This window comes from Ammospiza caudacuta, chromosome 6 (assembly GCF_027887145.1).
Source record: "Ammospiza caudacuta isolate bAmmCau1 chromosome 6, bAmmCau1.pri, whole genome shotgun sequence".
Classification (NCBI taxonomy): Eukaryota; Metazoa; Chordata; class Aves; order Passeriformes; family Passerellidae; genus Ammospiza; species Ammospiza caudacuta.
In genome coordinates, this window is record NC_080598.1 from 14,011,442 (window position 1) to 14,029,579 (window position 18,138).

The 18,138-nt window shown below is 44.6% G+C and overlaps 1 protein-coding gene and 1 non-coding gene across 2 annotated transcripts; both read left to right on the forward strand.

Annotated features, from left to right (window-relative positions):
• Positions 1 to 1,912: 1,912 nt before the first annotated feature.
• On the forward strand, positions 1,913 to 12,041 carry EIF4G2 (eukaryotic translation initiation factor 4 gamma 2). Its single transcript, XM_058807643.1, has 23 exons — positions 1,913 to 2,045; positions 2,353 to 2,425; positions 2,588 to 2,698; positions 2,830 to 2,895; positions 3,323 to 3,448; positions 3,790 to 3,892; positions 4,578 to 4,709; positions 4,803 to 4,869; positions 4,953 to 5,104; positions 5,522 to 5,632; positions 6,154 to 6,237; positions 6,323 to 6,421; positions 6,606 to 6,747; positions 6,837 to 6,997; positions 7,418 to 7,531; positions 8,305 to 8,430; positions 8,664 to 8,768; positions 8,853 to 9,068; positions 9,359 to 9,617; positions 9,832 to 10,036; positions 10,478 to 10,689; positions 10,799 to 10,920; positions 11,219 to 12,041. The coding sequence occupies exons 1-23, from the start codon at positions 1,913 to 1,915 to the stop codon at positions 11,282 to 11,284; spliced, it is 2,985 nt and encodes a 994-aa protein (XP_058663626.1). The 3' UTR covers positions 11,285 to 12,041.
• On the forward strand, positions 7,573 to 7,741 carry LOC131559580 (small nucleolar RNA SNORD97). Its single transcript, XR_009274906.1, has one exon. It is a non-coding gene; the product is annotated as a small nucleolar RNA SNORD97 (small nucleolar RNA).
• Positions 12,042 to 18,138: the final 6,097 nt, after the last annotated feature.

Sequence of the window (18,138 nt, forward strand, 5' to 3'; positions counted from 1 at the left end):
CTGAGTCTATGGAAGGCTCCATGACTCAAACTTCCACCTCCAGCTGGAAGCCTGGCCATCTTTGTTTTGTTTAACTGAGCAGGAACACTCCACTAGCTGAGTACTTACCACGACAAAACAAATGTCTCCCCCGAGCCCTGGTTGTCTGAGGGGTGCCTGCAGCCCCGGACTGGCCGGATCACGGCCAAAAGCACATGCAGGGAAATAGTTTCCAAACCCCAACAGCAAACCTGAAACTGGATCCGTACAGACAGGCTCCTGAAGCTCAGATAGCAAACCTCCTGCTCCGGGTCTGATTGCAAGCCCAGCGCTACCGTGGGCTATCGGCTCATTTTTTTACCTCAGCCAAACCCGAAATGTGGGCTGGCGGAGGGGGCTTAAATAAATTTATTAAATAAAATTTTTAAAACCCCAAACACACAAAACTCTTACAAACATCTATATTAGCATATATAGACTAAGGTACCCTTCTGTGAACGCGCCTACAGCTCGCACGGCAAGCCCCTAGCACTGGAGCTCTGTGAGGGCTGCAGCTCGGCAGCAAACGGCGCGGGGACGCGGTGGCCAAGCGGCCGCCATGCAGCGGCTGCGCCACTTGCGCAGGCCCAGATACCCCGAGCGGCAGCGCCAGCAGTCCCTGGCGTAGCAGCGTTCGTGAATACCGGTGCTGCACTGCGGCGGCGGCACGGCGCAACCAAACCTCCTCCCTCCGCCGCCCACCCCAGCCCTGGTACCGCCCCCTTCCTCGGCTGTGATTGGCAGGACGGGTGGAGCGGTCGGCGGCGATTGGCGGGTGCTGGCGGGAGGTGGGGTAGGTTGCGTGAAGGGTGATAAAGTTAGTGGGGCTGCCGGGGAGCGCCCGAGACGCGGCGGCAGCGGTCGGCGCTCTATGGAGGTGGCAGGGGGAAGCGTCGGGTTGGTGCTGCTGCTGCTGTGGTGACTCGGAGACTCACCCTGTCCCGCGCGCTCCCCCCTTCCCCTCCCCAGCCCCGGTCCCCGGCTCCCTTCCCCTCCCCCCCCTTCTCTTGCCTTTTCCCCTGCCCTTGGTAGCCGCCGGGACCCGGGGAAGCTGACAAGGCCTTAGGGAAGGTGAGAAATGCGGGAGTGGCGGGATAAGCGTGGATCTGGGGCCGGGAGTGAGCGGGTGCTGCTGCAGCTGCAGCCTAAAATGGCGGCTGCCTAGAGCGGCCGCCATTTTCTTGTCAGTTGCTTGTCTGTTTCTCCCGCACAAAATGGCGGCCCGGGCCGGCGGTCGCTTTCGCTGCCGGCTTTGCGAGCCCTGCCGCCGCTGAGTAAGGGCAGGGAGGAGCTCGGCAGCCCCCGCCGGGCGCGGAGGGGAGGCTGAGCGGCAGCGTTTCAGGTTAGAGCGGGGAGGCGGGACTGGGCAGTGCCTGTCCGTACGGGCCGTGCCTTTAGTGGCCTCGGTTCGGCTGCGGGATGGTGGTCTGGCCGCGGTCTGCGGGCGCCCGCACTGCTCCCCCAGATTTCCCTTGGAGGGAGAAGCCGCGGCAGACATGGTGGTCTGAGGATCCGCATTGCTGGTGGGGAGGTGGTGAGAGAATTTTCTATTTTTTTTTTTTTAACTGTTGTTCATTGGCTTTTCTTGGCGCGAGTGGAGAGTGGGCTGCCGAAGCGCGGCGTCAGCGCCTCGCCCGTGTTTCCTGTTTGGGGGCTCGGGCGCCGCGGTGCGGGGCGATACCGCCTGCTTCCCCCTCGTGTCTCCCGGGGCGGCCGCTCCGGTGCGGGGGAGCGGGTCCCGCCCGGCGCCCTGGTGGAGAACAAAGAGCCGGGCGGGCGCGGGCAGCGGGCGGCGCCCGCCGGGCGGGACGGGGGGGCGGCGGCGCCGCGCGGCGCCTGCGGGGGGCGCCCTCCGCGGCCGAGCCTTTTGTTCGCCGCCGCTGCCGCCGTCGCCATGTTGTGGCCGCTCCGCGTGCCCGCGCCGGGCGGGCGGGGTGCTCTCGCCGGGCGGACTCCGGGCGCATCCGGGACACTCCCAGGCTTCCCTCCCCGGGGCGTTTCTGTGCCCGTGCTCCCCGTTCCGCTACGTGAGCCATGCTCTGAGGCTCTTTATGCAAGCTGAAAGTCGAGGTGGCGGATGGACGATGCCTTTTTTTCGTTATTTGGTGTCTTAGTACGCCATTTGGACGCGGAATACACGCCTTTTACCGCATTAAGCGTGCGTTTTCTTGTCTGATGCTTTTCAGGATTTGGCTGCGTTTTTGTGCCATTATAAATCACAGTTTCTGAATCACGTCAATAAAGGATTCACTGTGCTGTTTAAAAGAAAAAAATACTTGCGTTCTTTCCTGCGGGTACTCTTGCCTTTTGGATAAACTTGAGGGTTTTGCTCAGTCCATGGTTCCCTTGTCTCTTTGCCCTCACCCCCGCTGGGAAATATGGCTATAATGATGAAGTCGGCCTTTCTGTGACTGTCCCATAGTATTGCATGAATGAAAGGTTTCATAATTTTTGTAAAGTTCACTGTTGGAGGGTTCTCATTGTCGGGCAAACGTTTGTACTTTTTAAATTTAGATGTTATGGCTGATGGTAAACAAGTGTAATATGAATGCTTGGTTTGTCTTTCTAGGTTTTGTTTTTCCCTACCCCGTCAATTTAATTTTATTCTTTTGAAGATTCTTCGTTGTCAAGCCGCCAAAGTGGAGAGTGCGATTGCAGAAGGGGGTGCTTCTCGTTTCAGGTACCCTTTGTTTGTTTGATGAGTAGTTAGCAATGGAAAATCTCCTTGGAGGGCATCTTAAATTAGTGTAATGTTTATACCAAAACGGGGATGTTTGGACTTACCCAGGATTCCGTGGTTGTTTTTAACAGTGCTTCTTCAGGCGGAGGAGGTGGTAGGGGTGCACCTCAGCACTATCCCAAGACTGCCAGCAACAGGTATGTCATCTTGCTCTTAGATTTGCATGACTTCAAAGTCAGGGCATGCTTGATAATGAACACAGAACTAAAAATGGGCTAGTTTTTAAGTTGTACCAGAAATACGTACTGAGTTAAAGAGCTTTAAATGGTCTCCAGTCTGTGCCCTTTAAAGTGTACCTCATGGTTGATAGGCAGTGCATGGGCATGGGGTTGTTATGTATTTACCTTAAGAAGTGTGGAGAGTATTTTTGGGTGCCAGGCATTGTTATTGTTGTTGAGTACTTTTCTATGCAGGAGATGTTGCAGTGTTGGTAGGAGTAATTGTGTGCTCTTAACAAAGCAAGTAATGGAATTGGTTTGAGTAAGGCATCGCTGAAAGGTAAAAGGGCAGTTCTTTAAATCACTTGTTTCTGTTTTAACAACTGTATTCTTCAAAATTTTGCAGCGAGTTCCTGGGGAAAACCCCAGGGCAAAACGCTCAGAAATGGATTCCTTCACGAAGCACTAGACGAGATGACGACTCCGCAAACGACAAAGAACGACATGATGCAATCTTCAGGAAAGTAAGAGGGTAAGTGCCTCACGAAATCACTTCTTTCCTTACTGTTTTCATGAGCAATGTGTACCTAAGAAATGGGCTGGAGGAAAGGAAGATGTGGGCCTTGAGTTTGGGGGAGGTGTGTCCTTTAGCAAGGAACCAGCCTGGTAATCTAGCAGCAGAAAACACCTAAAGTAATTATTGTAAGCAGATTAGTGTTTTCAGTGGCACTTCACTGAATGTGAAGATCTCAAAAAACCCAAGTGAATGGAAAATTGCACTTTAAAAAAAAAATAAGTTGAGTCTAAAGTGACTTTTGTAGCATGCTTAGAGTATCTGTATATTCTGATTTTGGATTTCTTTTTCCTCTTTAGCATACTAAATAAGCTTACTCCTGAAAAGTTTGACAAGCTATGCCTTGAGCTCCTCAATGTGGGTGTAGAATCTAAGCTCATCCTAAAAGGGGTCATACTGCTGGTAAGCTGGTTGCATTTTTTTTTTAACTGCAGTTTTCTTGCATGCTGAAAAGCAGGGGGTTGGTTGGTTTTGATGGGATACAGAAGTAGCATGAAAAATGCTTTTGTGTATTTGGATTATCAAACACCATGTCCCACCCCTGCTTTCTGTGTAAAAAAGGATCTACTGGGGAGGAAGTAGTTTTAATGGTTTGAGTTTCTCATTTAGAAGTCTCTCCAATTACTAAATGTGATTGGGCTTCTATGATTATTTTTTTAAATAAACGGAGGTGTGAGTTAGCCATCTTATTTGCTTGGCCTCCCCTTTTTCCTCTTTCCTGAGGAGCAAGCCACTTGGTTTTGGAAAGGCAACCACTGGTGACCTCTGGGGACACTGATGTAACTAATAACGTCGCTTTCTTTAAATGAGATCAGGTTGGTGACACTAATGTAGGTGTTGGCATAATAAACTTGAGTTTTGGTGGCCAAGGATTACAGAGCCTTTTCAGTAGCAAGCAATGGCTTTTGTCCTTTGCTTCAGCATTGAGACTGGTGTTGGACTACAATGCTTCTGTGCTTGATTGGCAGGAAACAGGATGTTCTAGATGAGAGTGGTAATAAACCATTCTAGGTCTTGTAACTCAGTCTCCTAATAACATTTGCATTCTCCTGCTGCTTGCTGCCTCACTCACCCTGGCTCTCTGTAGATCGTAGACAAAGCCCTTGAAGAGCCCAAGTATAGCTCGCTGTACGCTCAACTATGTCTGCGACTGGCAGAAGATGCACCCAACTTTGATGGCCCATCAGCAGAGAGTCATCCAGGACAGAAGCAAAGCACAGTGAGTGCATCTCTCAATCTGCAATGGTAAATTTTGTGTGCATTTGTGACTGCCCTGATTAGCTTAATTGTTTTCTTTGTTCTCTCTTTGTAGACATTCAGACGCCTCCTAATATCTAAACTTCAAGATGAATTTGAAAACCGAACCAGAAATGTTGATAGTAAGTTTTAAATCCACTTTTATGCAGAATCTTTTATTCATCTTTTCCCACAGTCATGTAAAATGGGCTTCTTTGTTTTCCAGTCTATGATAAGCATGATGGTCCCCTCCTCCCTGAGGAGGAGGAACAGAGAGCCATTGCCAAGATCAAGATGCTGGGGAACATCAAATTCATTGGAGAACTTGGCAAGCTTGATCTTATTCATGAATCTATCCTTCATAAGTGCATCAAAACAGTGAGTATTCAGATTGGGAGGAAGCTAGGAGCAAAGCAGAACTTAAAAACAAAAAAATATGCAAATATTGATGCTACTTTGAGAATCTTGGAGCAGGAGCAATAAAATGGCACAAAAATGTTTCCTGACGATTGCTCATCCCCTACTGTTATCTTTTGGTGTGATTAAGAAGTAAAATCAGCTTTGTTCAATGCCATAGGAATTGTCTCAAAAGCAAAATGAATGCACAGGTGTGCCCGTAGGTGATCTAAACTACACACACTTAAGAATTGGCAGATCTTAGTTTTAATTTTTAAGTCCGTTTCCCTTCAGAACAAAACAATGGTTTTGTACATGTCAGTACTTAAAGTATGTTGCTTATTATAAATTGTCATTTATAAAATTTTTAAATCCTAAATTTCCCCTTTAATTTTTCAGCTTTTGGAAAAGAAGAAGAGAGTTCAACTCAAAGATATGGGGGAGGATTTGGAGTGCCTCTGTCAGATAATGAGGACAGTGGGACCTAGATTAGATCATGCGAAAGCCAAGGTATGTGCCTATCTAGTGCAGTCATTACCCTAATTAAATTATGCAGCTAAGACTTGATTGCCTGAACCTTCTGTATTCAGTATTCATAAGTACAAAACAGAGGTTTGATTTTTTTAGGGAAAAGAGTGCCCACTATGGCTTCTATACTAATTCTCTTGATAGAAGAGCAGTTTTAAACATTTCACCAGGATGTAGTTAGGGTCATCAGGAAGTCATCTAAGTGAGAGTGTTGTTTTTGTACACACTGCTTGAGAAGATGTGCTGAGGAACTATTCTTAGCACAGCTAGACGATTGGAGATGTGAGAGTTTGGAATGTAAGCTTATAATGAACAGAATTTTGGCTGTGTTGCTTATCTCTGATTCAAATGTCTTGATGCGTTAGATCTTTAGACTCTGTCATCAAGGAGCTAGAGATTGCAGAAAAGGGCAGCTTGTTCCATTATTTTATGTTGAATGTCATGAGTGAAAACACTCAAGGCACTGACAGGATAATTCTCACTTGCAACTTTTGTTCTCCCAGTCCTTAATGGATCAGTACTTTGCCCGTATGCGCTCCTTGATGTCAAGTAAGGAATTGCCAGCAAGGATTCGTTTCCTGCTGCAGGTATGATGATTAAATGGCTCCCTGCTGCTTTTTTTTCTTGCAAAATGGTCTTGAATCCTTTCCTAATAGCCTGTTCTGTTCCAAGGATACTGTGGAGTTGAGAGAACACAACTGGGTTCCTCGCAAAGCTTTTCTTGACAATGGACCAAAGACTATCAATCAAATCCGTCAAGATGCAGTAAAAGTGAGTGTTGTGTGTAAGGTCCAGAGCCTGCCTTGGTGCTGTGCACTTGGGAGTAGTTGTCACACAGTTTCACAGTTGGCTTAAGGGTTAAAACCAGATGGACTTCTGTAGCTGGGGGCTAAAAGCTTTGCTTTCTTGGGGCTGCTACTTGAAACTGACCAAAATTGTAATTTCTGTTTTAAAGGATCTGGGAGTTTTTATTCCTGCTCCTATGTCTCAAGGGATGCGAAGCGACTTCTTTCTGGAGGGACCCTTCATGCCACCCAGGATGAAACTTGACAGGGACCCACTCGGAGGGCTTGCTGATATGTTTGGACAAATGCCAGGTACCTTAACAGCACAGAGTGATGGGGTGGCTGTGGCTCTGCTGTGCTGAATAAGAACTAAAACTGTCATTTGTCTCCTCCTGATCCAGGTAGCGGAATTGGTACTGGTCCAGGGGTTATTCAGGATAGATTCTCACCCACCATGGGACGCCATCGTTCAAACCAACTCTTCAATGGCCATGGGGGTCACCTCATGCCTTCTGCTCAATCCCAGTTTGGAGACCTAGGCAAATCTTTTCTGAAAAGTCAGGTAAGGAAGCTGTTTGCATGCTGACTTCAGCTTGTTTAGAAGTACTTCCTGAGATGCGTATGTTATGGATTAAAGTCTACTTATGTTAAAAGACCTATTCAGATTTGATTCTGATAATTGCTGCTCAGCTGATACAAAAATTCTAAACCACTTTTTAAATAGTACAAAAGAAGTACACTTTTTTTTTTAACTGCAAGAAAAGGTGCATGTGGCTTTGGTGGGTCAGAACGGTGTGTTTTATTTAAAAGATGACCCTGTTTTTAGGGATAGATGCTACTCTCCCACCACCCCTGCTCCTTCTTTCTCCCTTCCTGGCAAATAGAATCTTTGTTCCTCTGGTCCCTCTGGTACTACTTACCAAATGATGTACGCCACTCCATCATCTGCACTTCTTTCTCTATATCTCCCTTTCTGAAATAGGGGCAAAGCCAACTCTACCATACCCAGAATCAGGGACTCTTATCCCAGCAACAAGGACAGTCAAAGGATATGCCACCTCGGTTTTCTAAGAAAGGACAGCTTAATGCAGATGAGGTACATGACATGCCTACATTATTTACAGCCTATTCTAAATATTGCCCAATGATTATAGCAAGACGCGTTATTATGAGGACTAATGCTGGAACTCTTTTTCCTCCTCCTCATTCTCCTCCTTCTTTGTCCCTTCCTCTTTCACCTTTTACCCCCCCTCACTTTCCTTAGGGTATCCAGCGTCCTATGAGCAAGACTGAGATATGAGGGCAATTTTTTGGGGTGTCCTTTCCTTCCCACACACTTCCAAGAACACTACTCTGACATCAGTTCCCATGCATCCTATTGATAACAAAACATTTAATTAAAACTTCAGAAAATCCTGAACTTTAGAAACCCTGAAGTGCTGGACCAGGTTAATTTTTTTTTATTTTCTTTTGTTTAGAACTGGCTAATAGGCAAAATTTCAAATGCAGAGTAAACTGCTTTGTGATTTTGAGTGTTAACCAGACTTGTATCCTGATTTCTGAGCAATTTGGTAGAGTTTTGTTTTGGCTGTAAAATACATCAGCAAGTATGCTGATTATCTTCTTGGGTCTCTAACATACTGCATCTAAAAGGAGCATTTCCAGATTTTTATAGTAGTTGAACTAAATGCCCGTAACTTGCTTTTGGGGGAGTTTCAGAACACACGTGGCTTAATCTGTATTTGAGTATTAATATTGTAGAAACGGAGTCATGCTTCAGTGAGATCAATTGGAGCGAGTCCATGGCTGTGTATGGTTGGTCGGAATACTTGAAACAGTTTGAGTTTTTCTTTGACTTACTGTTTACAGATTAGCCTGAGACCTGCTCAGTCTTTCCTGATGAATAAAAACCAAGTGCCAAAGCTTCAGCCCCAGATAACTATGATTCCTCCCAGTGCTCAACCACCACGCACTCAGACACCACCTTTGGGACAGGTAAATACAAAAAATTCCTTCATCTTTTTGGCTATACTTTCCTGTTTGTGCTTGGAAAACTTAAATTTCATATGTGGGGAGACAGAAGTCTTTGATTGCACAGAGCAGGACTTGGGAAAACAATGTATGAAACCAAACCAATTTGAGTTCCATCTGCTTTTTATGTTTTGTAAAACATTCTATAAACAAAGGTAGATGTGCTACAAAGAAACAAATTCTGGTCTCTTTTTCAGCCGCCTCAACTTGGTCTTAAAACAAATCCACCACTTATACAAGAGAAGCCTGCAAAGACCACCAAGAAACCACCTCCTTCTAAGGAAGAGCTACTTAAACAAACTGTAAGTTAGGGTGCAGTAGTGCATCTTAGAGCTTTGGATGTGATCTTCAAAAACAATGTGTAACTGTGCTTCTTTCCTCTCCAGGAGGCTGTTGTGACTGAGTATCTGAACAATGGAAATGCTAATGATGCTGTCAACACTGTGAGAGAAATGAGAGCTCCGAAACACTTCATTCCTGAGATGCTGAGCAAAGTAATCCTTCAATCCCTAGATAGATCAGATGAGGACAAAGAGAAAGCAAGTACTTTGATCAGCTTGCTCAAGCAGGAGGGAATAGCCACCAGTGACAACTTCATGCAGGTATTGTGGTCTGATAATCTTGCAGTTCTTGCTTCTTGGCTCTTCATGGTGTTTAGCTGCTGCAAAGGTGGTGTGCAAATACTGTATTTTTAACTCCTGCTAGTCTGAGGAGATAAAAATAGTACATGAACCTGTGAGTGGCACAAGAAGCAATAAAAGGAAGACATGCAGTAATTAGGCAGCTGGAACCTGGGATCCTCTTTGCAAGTGATTACAGAAAACATACGTATTATGTTGCACAGGAACAGAATTATGTAGGAATTTAATCTTGTGCGTTTACTGTTTCTTAGGCATTCCTGAATGTATTGGACCAGTGCCCCAAACTGGAGGTGGACATCCCATTGGTGAAATCCTACTTAGCACAGTTTGCAGCCCGTGCCATTATTTCAGACCTGGTGAGCATTTCCGAACTGGCTCAACCACTGGAAAGTGGCACCCACTTCCCTCTCTTCCTGCTCTGTCTTCAGCAGTTAGCTAAGTTACAAGACCGTGAATGGCTAACAGAACTGTTCCAACAAAGCAAAGTGAATATGCAGAAAATGTTACCAGGTAAGATTTGCCACAGAGCTCTTCTGTTACCTGATCTAGAGTAAGTGAGATGTTGTTCTAGTTTATGCCAGAGTAAAATAATGTGCAGGGTTCTCTTGGTGGAATGAGCTGTCATTATTGTTAGGAATGATGTTTTTTAAGGGGTGGCTGGAGCATGAACCTTCACTTAGAGATCGAGAGACGTGCTTGACACTTGTCTTTGTTTCCTTGTCAGAAATTGACCAGAACAAGGACCGCATGCTGGAGATCTTGGAAGGGAAGGGGCTTAGCTTCTTGTTCCCGCTTCTGAAACTGGAGAAGGAACTGCTAAAGCAAATAAAATCGGATCCATCCCCTCAAGCCATCTATAAGTGGATTAAAGATAACATTTCACCCAAGCTTCATGTAGATAAGGGATTTGTGAATATATTGATGACCAGGTGGGATGCTGTTTTGATGTATTTTTACGTATTTGTTCAGTTAAGCTACCAGTAAGGCACTAATTCTGTAAAGGCTCAAATGTAGCTCTGCAGAAGTCTGAGATGCAGTACATGGGGAGACAGAGTGTTCTGAGTGAACCTTCTCTAGTAAAATGCCATTGTATTTGAGAAAAAGACAAGTCTCCAGGCTTGCGTCAGTATGTGAAGTGGTTTCTTGGGCAGGAAGTCTAGATCCATGTGTTTTTCTAAAATGCAGAGCTGTAACAAAAGCAGAACAAGGATTTTTCTGGTGTGCTCTCAACCATAGTACAAGTCCCTATGCTTGCTCCTGACTACAGGTGGAAGCAGGATAGTTGCAGTGATAGCTATCTGAACTTTTTATATGTCAAGTGCTTTGATGTCTTAGTTTATACAACTTAGTTTGGCTTTTCTTCTGTCCAGTTTCTTGCAGTATATTTCTAGTGAAGTAAACCCACCCAGTGACGAATCGGATTCTTCATCTGCTCCATCTAAAGAGCAGCTCGAGCAGGAAAAACAGCTGCTTCTTTCCTTCAAGCCGGTGATGCAGAAGTTCCTCCATGACCATGTTGATCTGCAAGTGAGTGCTTTATATGCACTCCAGGTGCACTGCTACAACAACAATTTTCCAAAAGGTAAGTACATTGAGGTTTCACTTCAGTTGACTTGTCCCTATATTTCTTAAAATTCAGCAAGTGGTTGAGAAGGTTATAAAGCTAACCAAGTTTAAATTGACTTTCATAGGCATGTTACTGCGCTTCTTTGTTCATTTCTATGACATGGAGATCATTGAAGAAGAAGCCTTCTTGGCATGGAAAGAAGACATTACTCAAGAGTTTCCAGGGAAAGGCAAAGCTTTATTCCAGGTAAATCTCCTAACATTAGAATATAGACTTGTTTTTCTGTTGATTTCTGCTGTACTGGAGTGTTTGAGAAGACTGCTGAAGTGTGTAAGACTTGTAAATATCTAGAATCTTCATGGAATATTCCACTAGGAGCACGATGACCTGAATCTCTCCTATTGACTGGAGGCCTATGTGTAGTGCAAATGTGGATGAAAGTTCTTTTCAAATTCGATGGGGGGAGGAGAAGATGAGTGTGTTGTGGAAAAACCTAATGGGGAAACAATTCCTGCTCCCTTAAACTAATTTTGTGTAACTGCAGGTAAACCAGTGGTTAACCTGGCTGGAAACTGCTGAAGAAGAAGAATCTGAAGAAGAAGCTGACTAAAGAACCAGCCAAAGCCTTAAATTGTGCAAACATACTGTTGCTATGATGTAACTGCATTTGACCTAACCACTGCGAAAATTCATTCCGCTGTAATGTTTCACAATATTTAAAGCAGAAGTATGTCAGTAGGATATTCTCTGCAAAAGGTTTTTGTAGTATGTCTTAATAGTCTACAATAAAAATATTTTAGAGTATCTTCAATGTTTAGATAACAGTGTATTAGCAGCATGCAATAATTACATCATAAGTTCTCGAGCAAAAGCAGTCTGTTGCAAGGGTCTTCTTTGCTGCCAGTTATCATAGGCTGTTTTTAAGTTAGAAACTGAATAGCAACACTGAATACTGTAGAAATGCACTTTGCTCAGTGTAATACTTGAGTTGTTGCAATATTTGATTATCCATTTGGTTGTTACAGAGAATCCTTAACTGTAATCGATGGTTGTTGCCGTAATAGTATATTTGCCTGTATTTCTACCTCTAGTAATGGGCTTTATGTGCTAGGTTTTAATATCCTTGAGCCTGGGCAAGTGCACAAGTCTTTTATAAAAGGAACAGTTTACTTGCACAAAAACTGATCGGCTGAAGAGATGGTTTAATGCCCTTTGGAAGAGGTTTTTGTGGGTGTGAAACATGACATGGTGAGAAATTTGAATTGGTCCCTCTTACAGTACTGAAATTAAGTCTATTAATTTATCAAGACATGTTCATGCCCTGATTTTATATACTTGTATCTATCAATAAACATTGTGATACTTGACTTGTTTCTGAATGTCTCCCAGTAGAAAAGCTTTGGCTGATGACCTGTTCACTTAAGAAATGAAACATCAGTGGGAGTTGCCTTAGGTTGCAACCATCCTGAAATTTTTACACTCCTTGCCTGGATATGCAGATGAATTCTAAATAAGGTCACAGACAAGACACTACAGCTGTGACAGGAGGAGAATGATGGAGTTGTGCTGAAGAAATGGTAGGGGTTTGCCTTGTGGTCCAATGTATGCTTTATCAGTGAGTATGTGCTTTTGACTTGGTTAATGGTTTGAGCTTCCCCCAGGCCACATGCATGTTTCTGAATCAAGTGGCATTGTGTTAGCCGCCTGTTTCTCAAATCAAATTGGCAAAAAAAATGCCTACAAAAGAGTTGAATGATGTTGCATTGTACAGGCTTGAAATGTCATCTATTAAATACTCAAAACACCTTACTTCCTAGAACCTTGTCCCTAGTGAGTTTTTTTGTCCTCATTGATACTCAAGACTTACATTCTTGAAAGGTGATATAGTTGTAGTGGCTCCTGGACTGGAGCTTTTTTGCCAGGGTTGTGAGTGCTGTAGCCTGTGAACTGTTACACAGCACAGGAAGTGAAGTGGAGCCCAAGAAAAGGACTAGAGCTGATAACTAGGCTTGCTTTGGGGAGAGTTGGAGTTGGCAGTGGAGCAACTTGTAATGCTGCAGCTGGGAAGGTCATGGTTTGCTTTGAAGGGCTCCCTAACTCCAGTCACAGCTCTGCCCTCCTGAGTGTTCTGAGCCATGGTCCATCAGGGAGTTCTGCTGCTGCCCTGGGAGCTCCTATGCAGTGTGGAGCCCAGGAACTCCAGGGACTGTGCTCTCCAAGCCAGATGACAAAGGGTATTGAGTTTGAATGGCTGGCAGAATTCATGGCCCCATCCCTGCATTTCAGAAATGGGGTGTATGAAGGGAGAGCAGGGGATACTGGTGTGGGTGGGGTCCAGTTTGGAGAAAGGAACGCTTCAAATGCAGTTCAGTGCCTCGAGGCTGAGGGCTGGCTGTGTGATGGAGCTGCAACTCCTGGGTGGCAGTGGTGAGCACTGACACCCTGGGCTTCCCAGAACACTTAGTGATATGTTGTTCTCTGAAACTCATGACTTTCCTATCTATGGAGTGATACAGTCACTGCTAGAACTAGAGGGGTGCAGGCTCAGCTGTGTGTGTGCTATAGACACTAAGGTTCTGCAGTTCAATACTCACTTAACAGGATGGACAAATGCAAGTACAGTTAGAGGGTTCATTTAATCCTAACTATTTCAAAATTCTGTTCTAGAATTGCTTTTTAAAGTGTAACAAGTGCTCTGAAGTGAAAGTTACCATTGTTTCACTGAGTGTTGTGTTTTTCCAAGTTTGTCAGTTTTTCCTTGAACTTTGCTGTTACTGCTGGTTGGTTTAGTGGTGTATGGTGCTATAATACTTCCTGTGTACATGGTCATCTCTATGTGAAGCATGTGATGCACTTTGCTCCTGTGCACTGCAGAGGGAAGATGGGGAGGAACCACAAGGCAGGAAAGAGTGGTTTCCAACTCAAGTTATATCCGAGGTGAGAAGGTAGAAGGATGTGCAAGTTAAAACGGGAATAGATCCAGAATCTGCAGCTAAGCTTTTCTGCCACATTTTGGAGAAGGCTGAGCTGGCAGCTCTGGGCTCCTTGCCATAGTAACTAAGCCTTGTATTCTTGCCCAGTCTGTCCTTACTACAGCCTTATGTACCTGTGCATGGAGGCTTTGCTGCTTGGCTTGTTTCTAACTGACCACTGAGTTAGGAACTCTAATAGAGAAAACTATAGAAAGAACAACTATAAATTCAGAATAGAACATAAACAGTAGAAAATGCCACTAAAAGGTGGAATTACCGTCACATGACCTGGAGAATCCTCATGCAGTGTGAACAGCTCTGGGTTCTTCAGACTGGTGAAAAAATGGTGATGTGCACACTGCAGTAAGCAAAGTGGTCTCTCCATAGATGAGGAGAGGTGGTAGCATCTTCACAATCTTTTCTGCTGCTGAACTTTTTAAGTGCTCAAGTGCAAAACTTGTGGCTAATCTGGAACAGGGATGGCTGTTGGTTGGTCTCACTTCTGTGTTCCTGTTAACTATGAGTGGCATTGTACTTAAAATGTAAACAGAGTGCTTAATTCTACATAGTAAAGTCACAGTCAAAATTAAACCACTGTAACTGATTCATTATAATGGCTTCTATTAATATTATTTTTGTTAAGGGTTGGGTATAATTATACTGCTAGGAGCATTGGGAAAAACTGCATTTTACACATATTTCCTACCACTTACAGCAACTCAGTTGATACTCTGAAATTCAGAATTAGGTTGCAGCTCCTATTCAGGAACTCTCATCCTGTCAGATGTGGGTTAGATTTTTGAGAAGGACCTGTCAGGGTGAATTCTCACCTGCTCCTAGAGAGTGTCACAGTTGGACAGCTGCTGCCTCGTCACTGATCACAGCAGTAGGCCACCATCTGTCCAAGCTGCAGTGGTGCTTAGGTATGAAATCTGAGAATTTCAGGAATGTGTTCTGATCATTGAATCCTGGAAAATCGTCTATTCTAGCCCCTCTGTGATGTGCAGGGACACCTCCCAAAGAGACCAGCTTGCTCAAAGTTTCATTAAGCCTGGCCTTGAACAGTTACAGGGATGGGGCAGACACAGGTTCTCTGGGAGCCTGTTCAGTGTCCACCACCTTCATAGTACAGAATTTCTTCCTTTTACCTCACCTCAACTCTTTTAGAAGCCATTCCCCCTTGTCCTGTCAATACCTGCCCTTGTCAGAAGTCCCTCTCCAGCTCTTGTAGGAGAACCTTAAACAACCCCAACTTCAGCCTCTCCCCCTGGGAGGGCTGTTCCAAATCACCTGATCAGGTCTTAAAAGTCAAAACACCTTCATGACTCCTATGCAATTCTGTTTCTTGGGGAACAGTGCAGGAAGAAGCCTTACAGTGTGTGGGAAAAGGGGGAGGCTTGGGTCCAGAACAAAATTTTTTACTAGTGGCTTATCTGACCTGCTTTTTTAGCAGATGGAAGCTTCCCTCTGAATGCTGTTTGGACTTGGAGTGCTTTTTCCCTTTTTCCCCAGAGCAGTGTGTAAATCCAAACAATTTGATCATTTCAGTGCCCTCCTGAACTGTACAAATTTAGAACACATCTGAACCATGAATTATCATGGCTTATGTTGCAACCCAGGCAAGCAGCTGCAGAGACTGATTAAAAAAGAGTCTCTTGCTAATTCATGCTTATTCTCAAAAGTGAATTCCCAGGGAGCTGGTACAGCAGTGTGAAGGGTGGTGGGCTTGTGCTCACAGGTACCTGAGAACCCCCCATTTATCAACTGTGGTTGCCACAGTGTTTGCTTCAAATGGTGCTCAGCTCCAGCCTTGTCCTGGTGTGGGGGGTGTGCAAGGCCTTGGGCTATGTGGCACCACTGATGTCACAAGGATTCCCCTCAGTTTGGGAGGAGGTCCATACTTGGAAGCTGATAAATAGCCATGGTGCATCTCCTACATCAAATTATTTGAATGAATATGAGAAGGGACAAGAGAGTGAGTCTAGTGGCAGAATGGGTCAAAGTGTCACACAAAGGTAGTGCCTTTTCTCCTCACCTCACACAAATCTAAATTGATCACTGCTCTTCTTTTATCTCCAGTGCTGTTGGCCACCAGCAGGTCCTCTTGTCCAGCAGGCAGGGATGGGCTCAGTTCAGGGGGCAAGGTCCTGTAGGCACATCTCTAGCCTGGGATGATTTTATCTCCACACATTGCATCTGGAAAAGCAAAACAGAAACAGCAGCTGAGCTGGGAGCTGTGCTTTGTGACAGCAAAGGGAAAAGCTGCACAGCTACAGTTGCAGGCATCAGATGTAACAGTAATTTAAAGGAGATGTATCAACATGGCTTTGAGGGTTTTTTATGCCAGGGTGGTTCTACATACAACACAAGATATACCCCAAAAATCTTGTCAGTACTTCAGAAATAGCTGTATTTGTAATCCAGCAAGATACAAGCTGGTTACAGTATCTCCCTGGATCCACCCCTATCCTGGAATTTCAGAATAAGCTTCACTTCTAAAAGACCAAGAATTCTCCCAAACAGGTTCAGGCCTTTCCCTCTGACAGTCAGGGACTAGAATTCTTCAGGCAGGAGTTCCTTGAATAATGTGCCTTTTAAGTGGTGCTGTAAAGGCACACAGGCTCGTCTGGGTTTGATTTAGGGAGACCACATCCCTTTCCTTTAAGGGAGGGGAGTTGGAGAGGAGTGAACTGTTATTTTTAATGAGTTGACGAAGCAGCCATGGCAACAGTTACACTTGGCATGGATACATGGCTGGAGTGAGGAAAGCAGCCAGCTGAGGGGATTTTTATCTTCAAATATTTTGCAGTTTAGAACAACGTCAATCTTGCATTTAGTTTATGTTAGCAGTAGAAATGCTTGAAGAATCTGGTGTGTGAAGTATTCCCAGAATTTTATTATCTAAGAAGCTGTGTAAAACCACTCAACTTTGTGAAAGGAAAAGGGATTTTTAAATTGTTTGATAGTGTGGAGGAGTTTATAGAGTTTGCTCTGTTACAAAATTGATGCTTCTCTTTTTGGTAGGACAAAGTGAAATTTGAGACATGGAAGTACACAGAGTTAAAACTGAAAGACAGGTGAAGGCTTGATCTGCCTTTCTTTAGGGATTTTGTTTAAGCCTTTAAGAAATGATTGCATGTCCTTTCAGATTTCAGAGACAGCAGAGTAACAAACAAAGCTCCAGGCACATGCAGCATGCCAGCTTTGTGTTCCTTCCCAGTTCCTTCCCAGAGCCATAAAGCAGGGGAAGGATTAAAGCCCTTGGGTTTTTCTATTTGTACAGATATACACACATATATATTATGTATATCCCCATTTATCTTTATTCCTTTTATTCCCCTTGGAGAAATGCCATTCAGTTACTTGATTATTTTAAGCTTAGGTTGTTCATATTTCTGAGTAACAGTAGAAGCATTAGTCCTAATCCCTCCTCCCAATACTGACAACAAAACAGGAAATGGCCTGGGCCTCAGCTGCCATGTTAACCTTAAACAGCCCCATGAGCTGAGCTCAGAGAGGCAGGGCTCACTCAGTTCCACACAAAGAACATTTTTAAAGTCAAGAGAGCCCCAGCCAGGCTGTGGGGAAGAGGCCCAGCACGACACAGCCATGAGAGGCAGGGTAGGTGCACTGCACTGCTTTTAGGCTCTACATAACTGATTACTCACTTCATCAACACAGCAGTTTCATTTCCTGCTCCACTGAAGGTTTCCATGGTGACCTCCAATTTCCCACAGTTTCCCTTCTATGGGATTGATGTAATTTAATTGGCAAGACCATGAAGTATTTAGCTGTGATGAAAGGCCCTTCATAAATTCAATTAGATAAATATCTCAGTAGATTTACCATGCAGGTAGGGACCATAATGCAGTAAAAGCCCAGCAACAGGTGAAACCTGACTGTGGCAGTCCAGGGGCTGGAATGGCTCTGATAAAACACATCAGTTATAAATACAGAATGTGCTATTATATCCTTACGGAATTCTTGCCAGTTCAAATTCCATAATAATCTTCATGAAGGACTGAAGTGTAACTCAATTCAGGAATCATTTCATATTTTACATAATCTCCTCAAAGACTCTACACACTTTAACTGGTTTGTGAGGGGAAATATCATTGATTCAAACTCTTCCTTCCCCTCTTGCTTTAGGAACAGGCTGCTCCTTGGATTGAACAATATAAATCCAGGTAATCCTGTTACTTCTGACATCACATGAGCTTTGGTTTTTCATCCTTCAATAAGGAACATAAAAAGATACTACAGACCGAGTTGAATCCTGGTACTATACCTGTTACCTGTACAGTAAGACAGAACCAACAGCTAAATTAGACACTAGAGCCTGGGAAGATGGGAATGGGCTTCCTACAGAACCTGGCTCAGGCTGAGAGCTCTGGATCCCAGCACATGCACCACAGAGGAAGAGTTTCCCTGCACTGCAACACCACAAACACTGTGCTGTCTCTGTGTACTCACCCCAGCACCTCCAGGACCT